The sequence below is a fragment of the Ictidomys tridecemlineatus genome, chromosome 10 (genome assembly GCF_052094955.1).
Source record: "Ictidomys tridecemlineatus isolate mIctTri1 chromosome 10, mIctTri1.hap1, whole genome shotgun sequence".
Taxonomy (NCBI): Eukaryota; Metazoa; Chordata; class Mammalia; order Rodentia; family Sciuridae; genus Ictidomys; species Ictidomys tridecemlineatus.
Genome location: NC_135486.1, coordinates 136,115,223 through 136,135,476, shown reverse-complemented (window position 1 = coordinate 136,135,476; position 20,254 = coordinate 136,115,223). Strand labels below are relative to the sequence as shown.

General features: G+C 60.7%; 5 protein-coding genes across 21 annotated transcripts; 2 read left to right on the top strand and 3 right to left on the bottom strand.

Moving 5' to 3' along the window:
- The first annotated feature begins 64 nt into the window (after positions 1–64).
- Wdr24 (WD repeat domain 24) lies at positions 65–5,165 on the top strand. Its single transcript, XM_005323641.5, has 9 exons — positions 65–1,127; positions 2,046–2,223; positions 2,348–3,020; positions 3,547–3,665; positions 3,744–3,865; positions 3,960–4,064; positions 4,225–4,562; positions 4,652–4,836; positions 4,917–5,165. Exons 1-9 carry the CDS (start codon positions 647–649, stop codon positions 5,083–5,085), a joined length of 2,370 nt encoding a protein of 789 aa, XP_005323698.1. The 5' UTR covers positions 65–646; the 3' UTR covers positions 5,086–5,165.
- Positions 5,166–5,269: 104 nt separating this feature from the next.
- Positions 5,270–7,985, top strand: Jmjd8 (jumonji domain containing 8). Of its 4 annotated transcripts, none has more exons than XM_078024827.1 (9): positions 5,270–5,417; positions 5,506–5,601; positions 5,703–5,751; positions 5,825–5,921; positions 6,004–6,072; positions 6,164–6,283; positions 6,373–6,440; positions 6,523–6,660; positions 6,821–7,985. In XM_078024827.1, exons 1-9 carry the CDS (start codon positions 5,287–5,289, stop codon positions 6,899–6,901), a joined length of 849 nt encoding a protein of 282 aa, XP_077880953.1. In that variant the 5' UTR covers positions 5,270–5,286; the 3' UTR covers positions 6,902–7,985. The 4 variants fall into 4 exon arrangements, with proteins under 4 accessions (XP_077880953.1, XP_077880954.1, XP_021581055.1 ...); XM_078024828.1 differs by having other exon boundaries at positions 5,272–5,417; positions 6,526–6,660; XM_021725380.3 differs by having other exon boundaries at positions 5,284–5,434.
- Stub1 (STIP1 homology and U-box containing protein 1) lies at positions 6,950–9,266 on the bottom strand. 3 transcript variants are annotated; one of them, XM_005323642.4, is made up of 7 exons: positions 8,878–9,213; positions 8,284–8,482; positions 8,035–8,200; positions 7,772–7,859; positions 7,595–7,651; positions 7,393–7,509; positions 6,950–7,313 (listed from the first exon to the last, which is right to left on the bottom strand). In XM_005323642.4, the coding sequence occupies exons 1-7, from the start codon at positions 9,034–9,036 to the stop codon at positions 7,188–7,190; spliced, it is 912 nt and encodes a 303-aa protein (XP_005323699.1). In that variant the 5' UTR covers positions 9,037–9,213; the 3' UTR covers positions 6,950–7,187. The 3 variants fall into 3 exon arrangements, with proteins under 3 accessions (XP_005323699.1, XP_021581053.1, XP_021581052.1); XM_021725378.3 differs by having other exon boundaries at positions 7,595–7,859; positions 8,341–8,482; positions 8,878–9,266; XM_021725377.3 differs by having other exon boundaries at positions 7,595–7,859; positions 8,878–9,251.
- Positions 9,267–10,685: 1,419 nt separating this feature from the next.
- Positions 10,686–13,464, bottom strand: Rhbdl1 (rhomboid like 1). 4 transcript variants are annotated; one of them, XM_078024815.1, is made up of 8 exons: positions 13,132–13,464; positions 12,582–12,740; positions 12,148–12,372; positions 11,924–12,072; positions 11,684–11,796; positions 11,512–11,612; positions 11,370–11,430; positions 10,686–11,290 (listed from the first exon to the last, which is right to left on the bottom strand). In XM_078024815.1, exons 1-8 carry the CDS (start codon positions 13,168–13,170, stop codon positions 11,019–11,021), a joined length of 1,119 nt encoding a protein of 372 aa, XP_077880941.1. In that variant the 5' UTR covers positions 13,171–13,464; the 3' UTR covers positions 10,686–11,018. The 4 variants fall into 4 exon arrangements, with proteins under 4 accessions (XP_077880941.1, XP_021581051.1, XP_005323700.1 ...); XM_021725376.3 differs by having other exon boundaries at positions 12,609–12,743; positions 13,132–13,463; XM_005323643.4 differs by having other exon boundaries at positions 12,582–12,743; positions 13,132–13,459.
- A 1,224-nt stretch (positions 13,465–14,688) lies between these two features.
- Rhot2 (ras homolog family member T2) lies at positions 14,689–20,250 on the bottom strand. 9 transcript variants are annotated; one of them, XM_078024795.1, is made up of 19 exons: positions 20,085–20,250; positions 19,938–19,996; positions 19,777–19,858; positions 19,621–19,709; positions 18,757–18,885; positions 18,295–18,347; positions 18,100–18,208; positions 17,864–17,965; positions 17,667–17,765; positions 17,465–17,573; positions 17,260–17,380; positions 16,863–16,947; positions 16,650–16,792; positions 16,475–16,575; positions 16,268–16,398; positions 16,075–16,155; positions 15,837–15,959; positions 15,540–15,746; positions 14,689–15,327 (listed from the first exon to the last, which is right to left on the bottom strand). In XM_078024795.1, the coding sequence occupies exons 1-19, from the start codon at positions 20,119–20,121 to the stop codon at positions 15,223–15,225; spliced, it is 1,965 nt and encodes a 654-aa protein (XP_077880921.1). In that variant the 5' UTR covers positions 20,122–20,250; the 3' UTR covers positions 14,689–15,222. The 9 variants fall into 9 exon arrangements, with proteins under 9 accessions (XP_077880921.1, XP_077880920.1, XP_077880922.1 ...); XM_078024794.1 differs by having other exon boundaries at positions 15,544–15,746; positions 20,085–20,248; XM_078024796.1 differs by having other exon boundaries at positions 15,544–15,746; positions 19,666–19,709; positions 20,085–20,247.
- Between the last annotated feature and the right edge of the window lie 4 nt (positions 20,251–20,254).

The window sequence follows — 20,254 nt, the reverse complement described above, 5'->3', positions numbered from 1 at the left end:
CACCCGTATTGCGCCCTGACCCGGAACTATTATGGTGCGGGCGAGAGTTCCTACCCGCTTCCGGCGAGGGGCGAGTAAATAACGGGCCACTTCCGGCGAGGGGCGTGATGGTGACGGATGGGTTCCCCACGCCACGGTGTGCTGCCGGTACATGACTGGAGTGCTGAGGGGAAGGCCACCGGCCTTGAGCAGCTCTGTTCCCTGGGTCCCTTCAGCCCTCTGCCTCTTCCCCTCGTTTGCGCCTCTCCGGAGCCCCGCTGCCTCGGGCGCCCCGGGCTGACGAGTGTGGACGGCGGGAGCCACTTGGCTCCCCTGCAGAAATCGACTGACCTGCGGTCCAATGGCGCAATCACGGGAGGTGACTGTTGGAGAGATGAGTGCCTTTGGCCAGAACCAGCCATGTAAGGTCTTCTGAGGAGGTCAGACGTGGGACTAACCAGGCTCAGGGCAGCAGCGGAGTCTTCTGGCAGATGTGGTGGTTTGGAATTCCCCTGTGATGTTGACTAACTGATGGACTGCCTTGGACTAGACAGCAAGTTTGACCAGCCCAGGCAAAGCAGTGAAAGGTCTGAACTGATTCGACAGACACCAGACTGACTAGACCAGCCTTCTTCACTGATCTCCTGACCCCACCACCAGTGTAGCCATGGAGAAGATGTCCCGTGTGACAACAGCCCTAGGTGGCAGTGCACTGACAGGCCGCACCATGAACTGCCACTTGGATGCTCCAGCCAATGCCATCAGCGTCTGCCGTGATGCAGCCCAAGTAGTCGTGGCAGGCCGCAGCATCTTCAAGATCTACGCCATAGAAGAGGAACAGTTTGTAGAAAAGCTGAACCTCCGTGTGGGCCGCAAGCCCTCACTTAACCTGAGCTGTGCTGATGTGGTCTGGCACCAGATGGATGAGAACCTGCTGGCCACAGCAGCCACAAATGGTGTGGTGGTCACATGGAACCTGGGTCGGCCATCCCGCAACAAGCAGGACCAGCTGTTCACTGAACACAAGCGCACAGTGAACAAAGTCTGCTTCCACCCCACTGAAGCCCATGTGCTGCTCAGCGGCTCCCAGGATGGCTTCATGAAGTGCTTTGACCTCCGAAGGAAGGACTCTGTCAGCACCTTCTCGGGTGAGGCCCACTGAGGCAGGTCAGGGCAGATGTGTGACTCTGCAGGTACCTGTCTAGGCAAGCTAAGAAGTGCTTTGTGCATCAGAGGCTTTCAGATGCACTCCTGGAAATAAGCCAGAAGTAGAAGAGTGGATGGGGGCAGGCCTGGGTGAGGTGTGAGCCAGAGCATCAATAGTGGGGAAGAGGCAAGAGGCAGGACTATCAGGAATTGAGGCTGGGTGTGGCATGAGAGAGGGCATAGCCCCACAGACTCAGCCCAGCTCCAGGTTCTCATTGCAGGATGTCTACCAGAACCTCCAAGGTTCCCAGCACAGGGATGTGGAGGAGGTGAAGTACACTATCTAGTCCTTGCAGGGCCATCCCTGAGCCTGCTATCACTTGTCCACCTTGATGAGACCAGGTGAAGCACAAGGCAGAGCCCTGGGACCTTGGAGAATTTGTGGGCTTCTTAAGACAGATCATGAGCTATCTGTGTCAGAAAAAGGCTGAACACTGCCCTCCCAGGCTCTTGATATGGTGGATTTGTAGGGCAGACATGGTCCCTGTGTCCTCTAGTCCTTTGGGCTGTCCAGGCAGCTCCAGCCCCAGGTAAAAAGGTTGGACTCCTTGGTTCTCCTACAAGCCATGGCATCCAGGGGAGTTGAGCAGATAGCCAGGTGGAGTTTCTGTTCTCCAGTACTCTGAAACTCAGTTTTGCCAAGGACTAATGCAACATGTAGATTCCAGGGGAAATAGGCCTGGGAGTTTGTGCAAAAAACCCACCCTAGGAAGACCCTGGGGGCAGTCCTTTCTGCACTCTTGGCCATCTGGCCAGAGGCAGGTGTGTGACACCATCCCACAGCCACTCCAAGTGCTGCCCCACACACACACCATGGGCCAGCTCCCTCACCTCTGCTTTCAATGATGCCCTGCCTGCAGGCCAGTCTGAGAGTGTACGGGATGTCCAGTTCAGCATCCGAGACTACTTTACTTTTGCCTCCACCTTTGAGAATGGCAATGTGCAGCTCTGGGACATCCGCCGTCCTGACCGATGTGAGAGAATGTTCACAGCTCACAATGGGCCTGTCTTCTGCTGTGACTGGCACCCCGAGGACAGGTGTGGTCTGGGCTGCAGGGACCACAGGGCTGAAGGCCTGTGAGAGAATGGGGAGTGGCAGGGCTTGGGGGGGGTCCCTTCTCTCTTAGGAGAAGTCACTGAGGGTTTGGGGGCCTTCCTACAGGGGCTGGCTGGCCACAGGTGGGCGTGACAAGATGGTAAAGGTCTGGGACATGACCACGCCTCGTGCCAAGGAGATGCACTGCGTGCAGACCATCGCCTCTGTGGCCCGAGTCAAGTGGCGGCCCGAGTGCCGCCACCACCTGGCTACATGCTCCATGATGGTAGATCACAACATCTACGTGTGGGATGTGCGCCGGCCTTTTGTGCCAGCTGCTATGTTCGAGGAGCACCGTGATGTCACCACAGGCATTGCTTGGCGCCACCCACACGACCCCTGCTTTCTGCTCTCAGGCTCCAAGGACAGCACGCTGTGCCAGCATCTGTTCCGTGATGCCAGCCAGCCTGTGGAGCGTGCCAACCCTGAGGGCCTGTGCTATGGCCTCTTCGGGGATGTGGCCTTTGCAGCCAAGGAAAGCTTAGTGGCTGCTGAGTCTGGACGCAAGCCCTATGCTGGCGACCGGCGCCACCCCATCTTCTTCAAGCGCAAGTTGGACCCTGCTGAGCCCTTTTCTGGCCTTGCTTCTAGTGCTCTCAGTGTCTTTGAGACAGAGTCTGGTGGTGGCAGCATGAGTTGGTTTGTGGACACAGCTGAGCGTTATGCTCTGGCTGGCCGGCCATTGGCTGAGCTCTGTGACCACAATGCAAAGGTGGCTCGGGAGCTAGGCCGTAACCAGGTAGGTGGGGCTGGGCTGCGGGGAAGTGGGGGTGCAGGGCCCATGACTTTGGGGTAGGGATTGGCTGCTCTGCCAGCTGCATCCCCATCCCAAGATCAGCACTAACCCTTGTCTTAGTAACAGGGTGTCAAGATCATATAGGCAGAGTGGACCAGATCCTGGGGCTGCCCTCTTGGAGGTAGAGGTCTAAGGAGTCACAGTTGATGCTGTCACCATTTGGGCATGTGCTCCATGCCTTCCTCTTGGTGCTGCACCTCTTAACAGCACCTAGCCCTCCTGAAGAGAGTGCCTGCTCTGTGCCAGTCTCTCACCCTTGGGTCACTCTGCTCATCTTCACATTGGCTGCCTCCTGGTTTTGCTTCTTCTGCTTCCCATGGGCTACATTTTCCCCAGTATGGTTGGGGCAGGATACTGGGATATTGGGTCCCCAGGCAGCTGAACGTTGGTGATTCTGTTGGGGGGGGGGTGTGTGTGCCTGGGGTGTTGGGTGCCCAGGACCCTCTGAGTGGCTGGTGCCTGCCCCTAGGTGGCGCAGACATGGACCATGCTGCGGATCATCTACTGCAGTCCTGGTCTTGTGCCGTCTGCCAGCCTTAACCACAGTGTGGGTAAAGGCAGCTCCTGTGGCCTGCCACTTATGAACAGGTATGTGTCTAGGGCTAGCTCTCCCCAGGGTGTGGGGCTACTGGAGCCCAGCCACCCATGAGCCTTTCCTGTCCCCAGTTTCAACCTGAAGGATATGGCCCCAGGGCTAGGCAGTGAGACACGGCTAGACCGGAGCAAGGGGGACACACGGAGCGACACGGTTCTGCTTGACTCCTCAGCCACACTCATCACCAATGAGGGTAGACTGGAGGGCAGGTGGGGATGCTGGCAGGAGTGAAGCTGAGGTACTCCACAGCAAACCACCCCTGAATGACCTCCCTCCCTTCCGGGCAGATAATGAGGAAACTGAGGGTAGCGATGTACCTGCTGACTACTTGCTGGGTGATGTTGAGGGTGAGGAGGATGAGCTGTACCCACTGGACCCAGAACATGTGCACCGTGAGTGGGGGCTTTGGTAGGGTGGAGGGAGGTGGCAGGTAGGGCAGAAGCCTAGGCCTACAACATGCCCACTGAGTGGCGGCTGGGCAGACTGGAGATTTGGGGAGTGCAGGGAGGCAGTGGGGTGGCCTAGGCCCACTTGCCTGACCCTGCCTCCCAGCCGAGGAGCCCGAGTACGTGCTGCCACAGGAAGCCTTCCCATTGCGCCACGAGATTCTGGACACACCTTCTGGGCCCGAGCACCTGCAGGACAAAGCCGACTCACCACACGTTAGCGGCAGTGAGGCAGATGCAGCCTCTCTGGCACCTGTGGACTCTTTCTCCCTCCTCTCCATCTCCCATGCACTCTATGACAGCCGCCTGCCAACGGACTTCTTTAGTGTGTTGGTGTGTGACATGCTGCGCTTCTATGCTGAGCAGGGTGACGTGCAGATGGCTGTGTCTGTGCTCATTGTGCTGGGTGAACGGGTGCGCAAGGACATTGATGAGCAGACCCAGGTGTGTGCTGGGGTGGGGAGGGTCTTCCTAGAAAAGCTCCCATGCCCCAGGCTGTCTGACCATCCTGACCTCTTTGGGTCTCCCTGCAGGAGCACTGGTATACATCCTACATCGACCTGCTGCAGCGCTTCTGCCTCTGGAACGTGTCCAACGAGGTGGTGAAGCTGAGCACCAGCCGTGCGGTCAGCTGCCTCAATCAGGCGTCCACCACACTGCACGTCAACTGCAGCAATTGCAAGAGGCCCATGAGCAGCCGTGGCTGGGTCTGCGACAGGTGGGGCAGTGTGGGGTGGGGGGACCCAGGGACACGTGGGCAACCCAGGAGGCCCCAGCTGAGGCATCCCCCACCCCCAGGTGCCACCGTTGTGCCAGTATGTGTGCTGTCTGCCACCACGTGGTCAAGGGTCTGTTCGTGTGGTGCCAGGGCTGCAGCCACGGAGGCCACCTGCAGCATATCATGAAGTGGCTGGAGGGCAGCTCTCACTGCCCTGCCGGCTGCGGCCACCTCTGCGAGTACTCCTGACCCAGCGCCGGCCCGCGGCTCCAGTGCCGGGGTGGAAGGGGACCAGACTTGTGAACGCAATAAAATAAGTGGGAGCTGAAGTTGCTGCTTATTCCCGGAACGTACCGCGGGCGGGCGGTGTCGCCATGGCCACAGGCGAAACCTCCACACCACCTTCCGGGGCGGGGCGGGGGCGGGCCTTGTAGGCTTCCGGCCGTTGCCATGACGACAGTTCGGTCGGGCGCTGGCTCCCATCGTGCTTCGCGAGGCTCATGGCGCGGGGGCTGCGGGCGCTCCTGCTCGCGCTGGGGGCACTGGGGGCGCTGGCTCGACCTGGCTCCGGCTCCTGGGAGGCAGGCGGCGGGGGATGGTGAGCGGCGCGGGCGGGAGGGCGCGCTGGGCGGCTGGGCACGGGCGGCGCTGACCGGGATGTGCCCGCAGGTGGCTGGGCGGGCCGGCGGCGGCGGCCGTGGCGGAAGAGGAGCGCTGCACCGTAGAGCGTCGGGCGGACCTCACCTACGCCGAGTTCATGCAGCAGTACGTGCGCGCAGAGCCCGGGAACGGCGGGCTCGGCCCGCAGCGCGCGGGGGGCGGGTACGGGCGTGCGCCGAACCTGAGCGCGGCTCCTCCTTCCGCAGGTACGCCTTCCTCAGGCCGGTCATCCTGCAGGGGCTCACGGACAACTCGGTGAGTGCTGGCGCCCGCCGCGGACCGCTGGCTCTGCCCGCCCTGCCGCTAAGCCTTCTGCTGGTCCCCGCAGAGGTTCCGGGCCCTGTGTTCCCGAGAAAGGCTGCTGGCTTCTTTTGGGGACAATGTAGTGAGGCTGAGCACAGCCAACACCTACTCCTACCGGAAAGGTGAGCTTCCACACCAAGGGGGACCAACATGTAGTCTTGAACGCAGAATCACCCGGTCCTGACCAGTGTTTTTTCCCCATAGTGGATCTGCCCTTCCAGGAATACGTTGAGCAGCTGCTACACCCTCAGGATCCTGCCTCCCTGGGGAACGGTGAGCCAGACCTGACAGCAGAGGTATGGGACACTTGGGAGTCCCTGGGTGCCAGATCCTGGCACCCGGGGACTTCCTTCTTTGCTGGCAGACACCTTGTACTTCTTTGGGGACAACAACTTCACTGAGTGGGCATCGCTCTTTCGGCACTATTCACCACCCCCATTTCGTCTGCTGGGAACCACCCCTGCCTATAGCTTTGGAATCGCAGGTAGGTGCTCTTTGGGAATCATGTGTGAGGGTGTATGCCAGCCAGTGCAGGTTGTTTTAGTCACCAGCTGCTCATAACTGACTCCACAGGAGCTGGCTCTGGGGTGCCCTTCCACTGGCATGGGCCAGGGTTCTCGGAGGTGATCTATGGCCGCAAGGTATGTACAGGCTGAGGGCTGAGGCTTGAGGCTTGGGACTTGCTGGCTACAAGACCCAATAGTGACTTCATGCTCCTGCCAGCAGCGTTGGTTCCTCTACCCACCTGAGAAGGCACCAGAGTTCCATCCCAACAAAACTACACTGGCCTGGCTGCAGGACACATACCCAGCCCTGACATCATCAGAGCGGCCCCTGGAGTGTACCATCCGAGCTGGTGAGGTCAGTGACAAGTAGGGGGACCAGGCCAGGCCCAAAAGTGTCCAATCTTTATGCTCCACATCCCCCACCAGGTGTACCATCTGGGCCAGTGAGATTAGTGGCTGGCAGCAGGGGCCAGACCCAAACTTCCCTGACTAATATCCTCTGGTCCAACCCTCAGGTGCTGTACTTCCCTGACCGATGGTGGCATGCCACTCTCAACCTGGACACCAGTGTCTTCATCTCAACCTTCCTTGGTTAGCCAGAGCAGGCAGCTGGTGAGCTTGTCATACACCAGCACGTGCCCCTGTAGTGCTCACAGATTTTATTACAGAGACAGTGGCAGCAGCAGGGGCCTCAGCCCAGCCCACCCTCACCTGCTTTTCCTGCCCAGAAAGGGACAGGGAAGGCTCATGGCCCAGCAAGGGCTATGCTGAAAGAGGGAGCAGTCCAGAGCCCACTAGCAGAACTGATGGGGATGGGCCCAGAGACACAAACTATGTACAGGTTCTGGGGCTTCTGCCTCAGGATCCTCTGGGGCGAGGTCCTCAGTAGTCCTCCACCCAGCCGTTCTCAGAGATGAATGCATCGATGACTTCCTTCATGGCCAGGTTGGGGATGAGCTGTTCCTGGGTCAGGGGGCTCCGAGTCACAGGGTCAAAATGGCCCACACGCTGCAGTTACAACAGGGTCAGGGTGCTCAGTGTGCTGGAGCTGCGCCTCTAGCCCTGGTCCCCAGGCCCAAGGCCTTACCTGCAGATGCTCCTCAATGTCTTTGCGGTCATAAGTGATGCCACTTGGCGTGATGCAGGGTTCCCGCATCAGCTCAAAGCTGATCTTTCCACACAGGTAGTCAGGGATGTCTCGTTTCTGTAACAAAAGAGCAGTATCAGAGATAGAAAGAGACACTGTTCTAGTACCTTCGATTCTCAGGCTTCAGGGAATAGATGCTCACCTTTCTCTTCTCGTCTACCTGAGAGAAGAGCTCATCCATGTCCGCCATGTATTTGTCCTGTGAAGAGTGGAGCATGTGTGGGCCACACGCAGGCACATAACCCAACATCAGTCGGGGGTACCCCTCTGTCTCACACACACACTCCAACACACACACATGGGCCAGGGGCACCCTCACGTGCTTGGCCTCGATGCAGGCTTGCTGGGCACGGACGTGGCCGTCATCCTCATCACCTTCATGGTTCCGCTGACACTCCTCCAGCTCCCTAAGGGTTGACCAGGAGCTGGTTAAAACGGACCTGGGCAGATGTCAGAGCCCACCCAGCCTTGGGCATCTTCCCCCCAGCTTCCTCTGTGCCACCTTAGCTTTCAATAAACACCTGTGCTGGTGACTCAGTTTAACCCAAGAAGGCAGCCTGACAAGGAGCGGGAGGGGCCCACCTCTCGCGCTCTGCAGTGATGAGCCGTGAGAGGTAGGCATGCAGCTCGCTCTCCTGGTGGATGCGCCGCTCCTCAATGCTATTCCAGCGTTTCTTCTTGGCGATGCGCAGAGCACTAGGGATGTCATCCCCAAAGTTGAGCCGCTGCTCCTTGGCCAAGCTGTAAGCTGGGAAAGGAAACTTGAGATTAGTCTGCCCAGCCCATCCCTGGGGCCCTAGGTGCCCCAGGCAAGGCAGGGTGTTGGCCCACCTCGCTGCAGATTGGCAATGGCCTCGTCGTAGCTCTCCATCTCCAGCTGGCACTGACCCAGAAAGAAGTGTGCCTTCACAGACTGCCCATCCAGCTCCAGGGCTCGCCGACAGTCGGCCAGAGCCTGCTCTGGCTGCTGCATCTTCAGGTAGCACAGGGCCCGGTTGGTATAGTACACTGCCACCAGGGGGTTCCGAGTCTGGGGACCAAGGCCAGCACGAGAGGGTGTGGGCCCGCATTGCCCTTCTGCCCCAGCAAGCTGACAACCCGATGTCCCAGGTCCTGTCCCAGCTTTGGGGCCATGGCTGGAGTCGAGAAACTAAAGGTTTCTCAGTTGTCAGACCCTTGGGTTCTGGCTGACACTACCCTCATGACTCCAATTCATTGATTTTGTTAAAGTAAGTTTCCCAATCTTGCTGAGGACCCCGGCCCAGCCGGCCTCAAGCATCCCACCCGCCCGATCCGGGATCGGGTCGCGCATAGCCGCCTGTGGAATGAGATCGCCACCGAGTCTCCGCAGCCCAAAGCCCCGCGGGGCTGGCGGCGCCCGGGCTGGGGAGGAGCGCCGGGCGCGCCCCCGCCCCGCGCACTCACGATGGCGCGGCCGTAGCAGGCCGCCGCCTCCGGGTACTTGCGGCCCACGAAGAGCCGGTTGCCCTGTTCCTTGAGCTCCTGCGCGCTCGGACTCTTCTCTGGGCTGCCGCCGCCGGCGCCTAGACGCGCGCCACCCTCCTTCTCCTCCTTGCCCTTCATGGCGCCGCGCGGCACGGACTGGGTTCCGCTCCCGGGCTCCGCGCCCGGCCGCCCCTCACCCGCACCCCGCGCCGCGATCCGCTCGGCCCGGTCGGGCGATTCGCCACCGGAACTTCCGGCGCGGGGCGGGGTTGCAGAACGAGAACGCGCTCGGAGCCGCGCGACCGACGACCTGGGGGCGGGGCGCTCCCGGCGGGCTCCGCCTCCGCCCCCGCCCCCGTGACCCCGCCCCTCAACGCGAACATGGCGGCCCTCAGCAGGCTCTGGGGCGGCGAAGACCCGAAACGCTGGGCCGTCATCTCGACGCGCCGCAGAAAGGTGCTTCGGGAGCGCGCGGGCGCCAGGGGACAGCTGGAGGTCCTGGACCACTGATAGGGCGGCAGGGAGGAGAGGGCCAGCAGGTAGGGCGTCATGGACTCCCCTCACCACCCTTCCTCAGGTACTGGGAAGGAGCTGTAAGCGGCCAGCGTGAGGCGAGTGGAGAGGCGGCGAGGGACAACGGCCAAAAGAAGAGCAACGGCGTCCGCTGGCGTGGAAACCACGGCGAGGGGCGGGGCCCCGGTGGGCCGGGCTTCCTCCGGGGCGGGGCCTCGTGCAGGATGGGCCTCGATGGGCCGGGCTTCCTCCGGGGCGGGGCCTCTCCGGGGACCGAGCCTCCCTGAGCGGGCCTCCCCGATGAGGTCCCGCACCTGGGCTTCCCTCAATGCACTGTCTGCAGCAGCTTGTGGCCACCAACCCCCAGAGCTGGTGGTGCAGCGTTCAGCCACTGCCTTTGGCAGCTTTCCGAGGGAGCGCGCCACAGTCACGAAGCTGTGCATCCTCGATGTTGTGGGTGGCGCCACCGGCTTGGGGAAATCAGGCGCAGCCTGGGCACCTGAGTGCCCTTGCTTGTGGAAAGAGTTGGTGATGTGTGACATGGTCTTGAGATCCAGAACATTGAGAATCCCCCCATCTCTTGGGGGGCAGCTGGAACTCCCCAATTGGCCACAGTGCCAGGCCGGCCTACCTTGCAGTATATTCTCAGGCACTACCTGCTGTACCTGGACCAGGGGCAAGAAAGTGCTGCAGCCCTGAACAGAGGTGAGTAAGCAGCTGGTGGGCTGGGAGGACATCCAGGACCTTATCAGGGAGCACTGGTTGGGCTCTCAGGGCCCACTTCAGCTTGTGCCTCAGGGTGATGGACCCCCTCCCCTTGTGAAGACAGTACAGTGGACGTGGTCTGTGAGCTGAAGCTGTGCCAGACCTGCTGCCCCATCTCAGCACCAGGTCAGCCACCCACGAGACACTAGGCTGGTCAAGAAGCACAGGACTCCCACCAAGTGAACCTGGCCATGGGCCAGGGCCTACTAATCTGCCACAAGACCTCAGGACACAGGTCTCTCTGGATGGCAGGCTGACCAAATAGGGGACTGGGTGCCATAGGAGCGCAATAAACACTTGCTAAACTCAGTTTGAGTAGAAGGCCCACAGTCCCTCCCCAGGTGCCACCAGCTCCTTCATAGCATGGGGTCATTGGTACTCCAACTCCACTCTCATCTAGGTTCAGAGGTACAAGGAGGAAGGAAGTCCAGGCTCTCTTCAGTGTGTGGCAGGTCTCCTATGATCTGGGTTAGGGGCAGAGAAGCCTCCAAAGCCCTGGGACAGGTACCTGGCACCGTGTAAAATATTTATTCATTCTCCCCAAAAGGCTCAGACTGCAAGTCCTTGGGGTGGGTTGGGGTGGGGTTGGTAAGGTGGTGTCTTCTCTGGGGCTGTCTTCAGGGATCTCTGTCCAACCCTGGCCCAGCAACCTTCTCCCCAGGACTGGGAGGGGCAGCCAGGGCTGGTGTTAGGCTTGGCCTCAGCTCAGTGGACTGCAGGGCCCACCTGCCCCACAGAGAGCAGCAGCCTTGAGGTGTCTGTTCACCAGGGGCAACATGCAGGCCTGCCTGGTGGTCAACCCACCGCATGCTTGGCCTAGCCTAGGTGGCCCTGGGAGTAGGTCAGGGCGGTGGGGGGATGTGGGCACCCAGCAGATCATAGGCAAAGATGTTCCAGAAGATGGCGAAGAGCAGGAAAGTGCCATAGGCGAGCAGCACCACCCACCAGCCGCATTGGTCCTGCAGGCGCTCCTCGTAACTGCGCAGGATGGTGAGGCCCATGCTCACCCCCACCACTGCGCCAGCCAGGTGTGCCATGAAGCTGGGCTGTGGGCCCGAGGAGGGCAGTGGTGGGGAGAAGCGCAGCCACACGGCCCGGCCCACCTCAGAGCTCACTGCAGAGGGAGCAACAGGTGGGAGTTGTCCTGTTTACAGACTGTGGCCCCCCATTCCCCCATCCAGCCCCCTACTCACTGCACACCAGGGCCAGCACCATCCTCAGCAGCTTGTAGGGACACCTCATCCCAGCCCAGTTCTGATGGCATGCAGACAGAGAGGCCGTGAGGCAGGCCAGGTGGGCCCCTTCCCACACCCAGCCTCCAGGTGGCCCCATTACCATGACAACGTTGGCCAGGTGTGCTGAGCACAGGGCATAGACCCCTCCAGAGCCCCCCACCACAGGGGCCCGCATGTCCGTGATGGAGACAGTCAGGGAACCTGCAGAGCAGAAGGAAGTGTGAAGAAGCAGCCAGCCAGGGCAGTGGGCAGAGGGCCCACGCCTGCCTTACCTGCCAGCACACCCGCCAGGTAGAGCAGGCTGATGCGGAGGAGACCATGCACCATCTCCAGGGGTACTCCGATCATCAGCTGCAGGAGGGCATTGAACCCCAGCTGCTCCAACCTGGCCGCAGGAGGGTGGGGTCAGCTGTGTTGCCCACCTGTCTCCAGGCCCACCTCAAGACTGCATTTTTCTGGCTGAGCTGGCCTGACATAACAGTGCTCATGACAGGCACAGCAGCCCCACTCACCCAGCGTGCATGAACATGTAAGTGAGGAAGCGCCAGGCGCGAGCGCGGTGCCCAGGGTGGTACACCAGGGGGCTCTTCATATACTCGGGGTGGTAGGTCTGCAGCACCCACTTGTTGAGGCGTGCCCCATAGCACAGGAACACGATGATCTGGGGACAGGAGTGTTAGGGCTGGGTAGGGCAGGGCCATGGGAAGCTCCTAGGGCAGCAGGTGGGCAGGCCCACCTGGGTGAGGGTGACTGAGGCCATAAACACAGGGGGCGGGCAGCTGCGGTGCCGGTAGAAGTACCAGCGGCGGTCTACTTCACAGGGCAGTATCTCATAGGCTACGTAGCGCACAAACCGCTTGTAGACACCTAGGCCAGGCTCATCCAGCAGCCCATCTCGGGGCAGTGACCGCTGTCCATTAGCGATGGCCCTCTTGAAGCTGCTGGAGCGCTTGCTGCTGATCTGGGGGACAGGGACATCAGCATGGGCTGTAGTGTCATCCCCCACAGCACCCTGCCCCTTAGGTTGCCCACAGGGTCTGAGACCCTGCACTGCCCCAATCTATGAGCCTTCCCCAGGAAGAAGCCACCTGCCTACCCTGCTCTGTCCAGGGCAATGTGCCTGTCCAGGTCTGGGCCACCCCCCTGCTGCCCACCCACCGTGGCACTGACCAGGTCCACCAGTTCCTGGTAGCAGACCTGACCCCGCTCGTTGCTCTGGGCCAGGGCCACCAGCATGTCCAACTTGGCCGGGTCCAGGGGCAGCTCATGGCTGTGCACCAGCCCAGCGAAGGTGTCCGCACCGATGAAGCCTGTGTTCTCAGGGTCCAGCTGCTGTGGTGGGGGAGCCGCCGACCAAGGCTTGAGGGTGCGCCCACCCGGACCATGGGGCTGAGCCGGGCTGGCTAAGAGCAGTAGGCTGGTTCCTGGGACCTGGCTTGTTCCCAGGTCCTTCCAGGGCACGTTGCCCGGGTCCCCAGGGCTCCCCCCACCTTATTTCCACCCTCCCCGTCCTGGGAGGGAGGGCCCGAGTCAGAAGACGAGACCACCCTCTCACCGCTGTTTTCCTTGGAAGCTCAGGCATAGGGGCCAAGGGGCACGCGGAAAGGGGGCTTGGGTGGCGGGTGTCCGGCGGGGCTGTCTGGAAGCCCGGTCCCTCCCCCAGCCCGGCGCCGCAGCGGGAGGATCGTCGGGGGGCGGTGCCGGCCCCCACCCCACGCACCTGCTCCTGGATGAGCTGCAGCAGCGAGCTCCTGTCCATAGAGCCGGGGCCGGGCAACGGGCCGGGGTCGGCCGAGGCCGGGAGGGGCTGCTCTGCGGACGACTCCGCTCCGCCCCTGCCGGCCCGCTCCGCCTGCTCCGCTCGGCGCGCGCCGCGCTCAAGTCGCGTCACGGAACCGCCCGCCCCGCGCACACGCCGCCACGAAACGCGCGCCCCTCGCACACGGACGCGCTGCCCCGGATGCACGCCCTAGGTAGGAACCGGCCTCCTCCAAGAGGATGGTTCCGATGCAGGCATTGTGTGCCCCCTCCGGGCAGCTGAAGCTCCTTCTGCCAAGCTCAGACGGCGATTCAGTCAAGGTGCAGTTTCTAAAACTCCGCCCAATCAAGACCTTCAGCTTTCCTTTGCAGCCTTCTGGGGCTCAAGCTTCAGCATGGGCCTCCCTTCCTCCAAGAAGCTTCTCCTGACCGCTAGGCTTCCCGACTCCCCAAGTTGTGACCCTGCGCTCCCGTCGCTGGGATGGAAGATCCTTAAGTGCATCTGTCCAGCAGCAAGTTACCCCTGTTCCTCTCCCCAGTGCCACAGCAAGGAAACCTCATAGCCCCAGTTGGGTAGCAGAGGTGGGAAAGGTCCTGCCACAGCTGCTCCTGCTCAGACAACCAAAACAACCTATTTGCATCCCCCCGCCCCCCACCCCAGGGGCCTGGAGGAGTGTGGGAGAATCAGGGCATCAGGGCCTCCCAACCGGGAAGCCCCAGACAGGATAACAGGGGGCATCCACATGGACAGCAGTCTTCAAGGGCAGGGCTGCAGCTGGGAGAAGAGCAGCTGCTCCTGGGGAGAGCAACTAAACCCTTCTAATGATGGAGGTGATGGGTAAAGAGAACATGAAGCGATGGCAACTGGCCAAGGGCTGAAGTTGCCCACTGCTACAGATACAATGGAGCTATTACTTCAGACCACTGGGCCTCAGGGGACATTGTGAGCTAGAAATAGCATCTCCTGTCCAGCCTCAAAGCCAGTGGAATTAAGTTGGCAGAGAGGTGGGGGACATCAGGGTCCAGCTCGAGACCCTCAAATCAGGCATTTCTGTGGAGCAGGCAGCACACAGGTTCACTGGGACACCCACTTGCTACTCCTTAAAGGCAGATGAGGAAGAGGGGCTCAGGTTGGGGAAGCCATGCTGTGGTTGAAGGCCCTACTCATCTCAGGCCAGAGCTCCCTCTGTCCATGTTTGTGGTGGGTTGTTACAGCAGCTGGTTCACAAGAAGCCCAGGTAATCAGTGCAGCTCAGCCAGGCTGACTTGAGTAGAAAGGTTTGGGGAGGCAGTGTTGGGGGCCCAAGGAAAGGGAGGGAGCACAGAGAATGCATGTCAGTGGACATTAAGGCTCTTGGACCACAGGTTACCCCAAACTGGACTTTCCACATTGGCCTGAGGTCACATGATGGGGACTTAGGGATGGAAGGGAGGTGAGGGGGGTCCAGTGACACAATCACACCAAGACAAAGAACATACTTTAGACTGATTCAAGAAAAGCAGTCTTCAGAGACTGAGATCCCAGAGAGGAAAAAAACAAGTGAGGTTTAATCAGGAAACCCAACCTCATGTCTTCTGCCACGGACAAGGCTTCAAACTGGATGGGAAGGTGGGGTTGCACAACAGCCTAGCCACTTACTGGCCCCTGCATACCCACTGACACCAGAAGCAAGGGAGAGCTGTAAGAATTCTGGGTCTAGGGTCAATGGTCACCTTACCCAATACCCACAAAGGTGAGGAAAGGGCCTCCCACCAGGAACATCTGCCATGGAGCCCTCAGGCCAGGCAGTGGAGCTTCTGGGTCACAAGCCCAGGTTCTCAGCACAGCTCAGCCAGGCAGTCTGGGTAGAGCTTTCGTGAGGCAGTGCTGGGGGCACACCCAGCCCTGAGGAGGGGCCTGAGGAAAGGGCAGGGGATGCAGGGGCACCACAGCAGTGCCCCAGGGGCTCATAGTCATGCTGTGAGGCTGAAAGCCTGCATCAGACTGCCCCTGTGGGGCCCCACTAGGTCAGGAGAGGGGGCTGAGAGGCATCATCTGCTCTTCACCAGGATTCTATAGAGTGAGAAGCTGAGGACTGCAGCCACGGTGGCCCCAACAGCCACCAGCATTCCCCGGAGCCAGGTGGAGGTGGGGCGCAGCTCTGTGTGCACCAGGTGTCTGTGAGGGAAGATGGGTACTTAGGGTGCATATCCCCCCACTGTGTCCCAGGCCGCTGGCAGAAGCTAGGCCTGGAGGGCTGTACCAAGAACAGCTCTCAGTGCCACAGAACCCCACTCCACAGCCCCCACCCAGCACAGCCAGGTGATCAGCACCCTTAGAGCCCTGGTATAAGGCAGGCCACCCTCCTCCCAAGGCCTTGGTGCAAGCACCCACGGAAAGGCAGCCATGGTGGCCAGTTGAGTGAAGATATCAGTGCTGGGCTGGGCCAGGCCGCTGCAGGAGAATGGGGTGGGGGCAGGCAGCCGGTGCCTGCGACAGAACTCCCCAGGTGACAGGCCTGGTGGGGCGACACCTGCAGGCAGGTCGGCCTTGGACGACACAAAGAGGCAAGGGGTCTGGCCATCCATGTAATGGCGCTGTGGGAGGAGGGGCTGTGTGAGGCAGGGCCCACCAGCCACCTGTCCCAGAGCTGTCCTCCACCTGCAGGGCTCCCAGTGTCACCCTGCCTTGTACACGGTGGCGCAGAATGCAAAGGATGCAGGATCGCTGCCATCAAACATCAGGCAGGCAACATCACAGGCGGTGTCCAGGGAAGTGGCCAACATGCTGTCCACATCCACCTCACATAGCTGGAACAGATGGGGCTCTGAGGGGTGTTCCCAGGAGTTGGCCTCCCCAAGGGCCACCCTGTGACAAATCTACCAGGTGGCATGGGCACATGGGTATCTCACTCCCAGCACTCACAATCAGGTACTTCTCTTGTCCACTGACCAGCACTGTATTGATAACGTGGATGGGAGCCTCCCCAGGGGATGCCCTGGTGTCCTGGTGTCACAGGGACAAAGAGAGCCTATGCTTCCTGGTCCCGCACTCCCCACAGTGCCCTCTCCTGCCCCTGGGTCCCCAGGTGGGGACTGGGGTCTCTGCAGATGCTTACCCTCAGGCTGTGGCCAAGAAAGGCCTGCAAGAAGGAAGACTTGCCCACTCCTCGGGCCCCTACCACCTTGCACATGAGGACATTCCGCTGGGTCTGCCCCTTCTCCTCATCCAGCCTCTTCTCACGAGTGACTGTGAGCAGAGACTCAGGTGAAGAAAAATGCTGGGGAGAGGCTGGACCGAGGGCCTGGTGAGGGTAGGTGCCCACCTGTGATGGCTTGTGCCTGGGAGTCCTGCTCACAGAGGGTGGGGTAGCCTAGGTAGCCAAGGTGCTCGAGGCAGCGCTGGACATCCAGGTAGGTCACTAGGCTGGAGGCACGAGGCACAGCGTCAGTGAGGAAGGCAGCAGGGGGTGGGGGCAGGGGTAGAAGGGATGTGCTCACGTCCACTGGCAGAGGAAACCATGCAGGGGTAGCCGGCTGGTGTCAGTGCGGACAGTGCGTGGGAGTTCAGGGCCCCAGGGGGCCACTGGGAACACACTGAAGAGGTTTTGCAGCTCCAAGGGTGAGAGGGCGCCATCATGGTCCTGTGGGCAGAAGGGCCATAGTCACAAGTGCTGGGGAACGGCAAGGGCTGACCAGGGTGGTAGCACTTACCTGGTCATGCTTCTCAAACACCTGCTGCAGAAACTGGTAGCCGCGGTGGTTAAGCTCAGTGCTGCAACCAGGGGGTACATGGAGCCTGCAGAGATGTATGGGACATCTAGCTCCCAGGAGATCCTGTGCTCTACAGTAGTTCAGCTCCTGCCTTACCCTGCCAGCACCATCCATGTGGCCAAGGCCCGTCTGAGGCTCCTATGGCTCCTCAGCTGGGGCCAGGCAAGGAGGATGGCATGGTCTCTGGTACATGAGGCCTGATGCAGGGGGCCCTACTCAACCCAGTCCTCTATACACACAGGGACCCAGGCAGACAGAATGAGAGGCCCACACTGCAGAACAGTCTCAGCTGTCCTCTGAGCAGGACCTTACACACAGGTGGGTTGGCTCCACTCACCGTGGGCAGAGGTAGTCTGCTGTCAGCTCAAGTGAGTCACTGTAGCCAAAGCGTCGCAGAATAGTCCATGTGGTCTCGTGCCGACCACGCTGGATGAAGAGTGTGTTCAGGAAGAGGAAGCCTGTGAAGGGCAGAGGCGGGTAGCACTTGGAACAACATGGCCCTCTCCCCACATACTCAGGCTCAACAGAGCATCTGGCCTCACCATCCAGGGTTAGTCTGTTGTCCTGCACGCCGCCCACCACATTCTTGCACACCACCCTCTTTACATCTTCCAGGGCCTGTGGGGCCAGAGGGTGGCCAAAGCAGGACTTCTGTCTCCAAAAGGAAGTGGTTTCAGATCAGTCAAATGCCCCAGAACAGCAGGGCTTTATTACCTGAGGATGGGCAGTTGGGTCAGGGCACACCTGGAAAGCACTGAGCTCCTCATCGCTCAGTGCCTGGTCCAGGTCCTGGTCGGAGAGCCTGAAGATTCGAGTGAGGGCCTGGGTGCACGCAGGCTTCAGCTGCAGGAACATCTACTCAGAACCCTAGCAGCCTTTGGAAGGTCCACCCTGCCACTCCCATCTGCTCACTCTCCATACCCAGAGAAGCCACTGCCCACCTGCTTGGTCTCAGGGTCATACAGGGGGGCTGTAGGATGTAGAACGGCCTTCTGGGCATAGTAGAACAGCTCTGAGATGTTCTTCAGATGTTTGGCAGAACACTGTAAGAGCACAGCACAGGCTCAGAAGGCAACCGAAGAGGACACAGATGTGGGGTTAGGTTGGCAACCATGAGCAACTCGGTGCTTTTGTACTCACCAGAGCCCTTTTTCTTCTTGGCCTTCACCCTGCTTACCTCCACACAGGTCTCTATCTCAGGAAACTGGCTCATGATGGGTAGCACAGCTTCCATGGTGCTTCCTGACCGTAGGTCCACCTTGTTGCCTACCAGGATGATGGGCAGCCTGGGGAGAAGCCCATGGTTACCAGGTACAGGGAGCCACTGGAGCTCAGTCCCACTCCTTCTCCCTGCCAAGGTCCTGCTTATTACCTGGGCCCCCTCTCAGTTCTCCCATTCACCAGTGGAATCCACTTGGTTCGTATCTGAAAGGCAAAGCCTGGCCATGAAGGGAGGCATCCCACCCAGTCCAAGATGCCCACCCAGGGCCTGCACCAGGCTCAAGGAGAGGAGGGGAGCTTGAGGCTAACTGAGGCCAGTAAGAGAAAATGATGGAAAGCAGGGCCGTGTCTAATCTGAGCAGCTACAAGCCCCTCCAGGCACACCGAGATCCTAGACCTCAGGCAGGCCCTGGACCTTTTTTCTAAGGCTATCTTTGTTGGAAAGGGAAAGGAAATGCTGGCTTAAATAGAGCAATAATCCAGGTGCTCTGTGGAGAAATAAGTACCAGAAGCCTGACCTCAACACAGAGATGTGGGGCTTCCTGAAATGCTTAATAGAGATGGGGCTGGTCACAGGCATGGACAAAACTTCCCCTAGGCCACTGACTACTACCTGGTCTGCACTGGGGACTGTTGACAGAGCCAGTGGCAGGGACTTGGGATGGATGGGGTGCTCCCTCCTGCTCACCTTCTCAATCGTGGTCTCATTAGACACATCGTACACCACACACACCACATTTGCCTGCAAGAACAGCAGCAAGGCACAGGGTGACCAGAAGCTGCCCACTTACAGTGGACAGCTCAGACCATTCCACACATCCCAAGACTCCAGCATGTCTCAAGTGCTTCAGAGCAGCACAGGATGTAGCTCCAAAGCCTGGCAAGCCCACCCTACCCTGGAACCTGACCAATTACAGCAGGTACTCACAGGGCAGGGTATTCCTGGCTGGATCACCCTGGGCCAGGCAGCTTCAGACAAGTCCCTCCCTGCCCCCAAGAGGGAGATACCAGGCCCCAGCACCACAGCTCTGTTTTGTAGGCCCAAGTGCTCAGGACAGACCCAGCCACACCCCTGATGAGCAAGCTACTTTTAAGATGAGACTCCTGACTCCACCTCCCACTTTCAAGTCACAAGCAGCCAAAGTCCAGAGGACAGCAATGTGCCCTGTGAGGGCTGGGGGGCTGCCCCTGGGTTGCTGTGGCCTGCGCACAACTAGTGATGGATACAACCAGGATACATGGAGAATGCAAGAGTTAGATCCAGGGGCTCTGATAGCAGATGAGCCTGGAGATCCTGCGCAGTGGACCAGAGTACAGGGCAAGGGGACTGCAGAGGAGTTTAAGGGGAGACTGTGCTTCCTTAGATGCCGGGAAGGAGACGGAGGGAGGGCCCTCTGCCTTTGGGCAGCACTGCAGGCACTAGACTGTCCTGGATCCCTGAAAGGGGTGTTGCAGGAGTCCCGCTCTGGATGCTGACTGTCAGGGCCGACGGCCGGCGCCTCCATCCACGCAGCTCCCGCACCTTACGGATCTCCTCCTGGAGCTCCTCATCCGTCTGTTCGGCTTCTAGAGAGAGAGAACCCGCTGCAGGCGCGCGCGGACAGGCCCGGCATGGGCGCCGCGCGGAGCCTACCTGAGAAGTCCACGATGTGGGTGGGCACCCGCTCTGGCGTGACGGCGGCGGGGATGGTGATCTCCTCGGCGCGCGCGGGCACCTGCAACAGGCGGCCTTAGCCCGCGCCCGGCCCGCGCCCGGCCCGCGCCCGCCCGCCACTCCGGGCCGCCCGCGCGCACCTCCTCGGGGAACTCCTCGCCCACCAGCGACAGGATCAGCGACGTCTTCCCCACCTGGGCTGCGCGGGCGGGTGGCGGGGCGGTCACGCGGGCGGCGAGACCACCGCGGCCCCGCGCCCCCGCCAAGGTCCCCGGCCCAGCGCCTACCCTCGCCCAGCAACAGGATGCGCACGTCCCGCCTCATGGCTGTGCCTGGTGCCCCGTCCTCGGCCCCCGGCCCCCGGCCCCGGCCGCAGCCCAGACCCTCCACGGCCTTCCTCCGGGCGTTCTCCTAGCGCCCTCACTTCCGGTTCCCACCGCGGTGCTTGAGGGACACT

Bases quoted from the DNA above. Each gene is read 5' to 3' on its own strand.
- Jmjd8 (XM_078024827.1), top strand. From the start codon at position 5,287: ATGACGACAGTTCGGTCGGGCGCTGGCTCCCATCGTGCTTCGCGAGGC. The intron at 5,602-5,702 runs GTACGTGCGCGC...CTCCTTCCGCAG, and splicing joins TACGCCGAGTTCATGCAGCA to GTACGCCTTCCTCAGGCCGG. The intron at 6,284-6,372 runs GTAGGTGCTCTT...CTGACTCCACAG, and splicing joins CTATAGCTTTGGAATCGCAG to GAGCTGGCTCTGGGGTGCCC.
- Wdr24 (XM_005323641.5), top strand. From the start codon at position 647: ATGGAGAAGATGTCCCGTGTGACAACAGCCCTAGGTGGCAGTGCACTG. The intron at 2,224-2,347 runs GTGTGGTCTGGG...GCCTTCCTACAG, and splicing joins GACTGGCACCCCGAGGACAG to GGGCTGGCTGGCCACAGGTG. The intron at 3,866-3,959 runs GTAGACTGGAGG...CCTTCCGGGCAG, and splicing joins CACACTCATCACCAATGAGG to ATAATGAGGAAACTGAGGGT.
- Rhot2 (XM_078024794.1), bottom strand. From the start codon at position 20,121: ATGAGGCGGGACGTGCGCATCCTGTTGCTGGGCGAGG. The intron at 19,859-19,937 runs GTGCGCGCGGGC...CGCCTGTTGCAG, and splicing joins GCGAGGAGTTCCCCGAGGAG to GTGCCCGCGCGCGCCGAGGA. The intron at 19,710-19,776 runs GTAGGCTCCGCG...CTCTCTCTCTAG, and splicing joins CCACATCGTGGACTTCTCAG to AAGCCGAACAGACGGATGAG.
- Rhbdl1 (XM_005323643.4), bottom strand. From the start codon at position 13,170: ATGGACAGGAGCTCGCTGCTGCAGCTCATCCAGGAGCAG. The intron at 12,373-12,581 runs GTCAGTGCCACG...CCTGTCCCCCAG, and splicing joins ACCAGGAACTGGTGGACCTG to ATCAGCAGCAAGCGCTCCAG. The intron at 11,613-11,683 runs GTAAGGCAGGCG...TCTGCTCTGCAG, and splicing joins CCTGGCGGGTGTGCTGGCAG to GTTCCCTGACTGTCTCCATC.
- Stub1 (XM_021725377.3), bottom strand. From the start codon at position 9,036: ATGAAGGGCAAGGAGGAGAAGGAGGGTGGCGCGCGTCTAGGCGCCGGC. The intron at 8,201-8,283 runs GTGGGCCAACAC...TTCCTTTCCCAG, and splicing joins CATTGCCAATCTGCAGCGAG to CTTACAGCTTGGCCAAGGAG. The intron at 7,314-7,392 runs GTAAGGCCTTGG...TTGTAACTGCAG, and splicing joins ACATTGAGGAGCATCTGCAG to CGTGTGGGCCATTTTGACCC.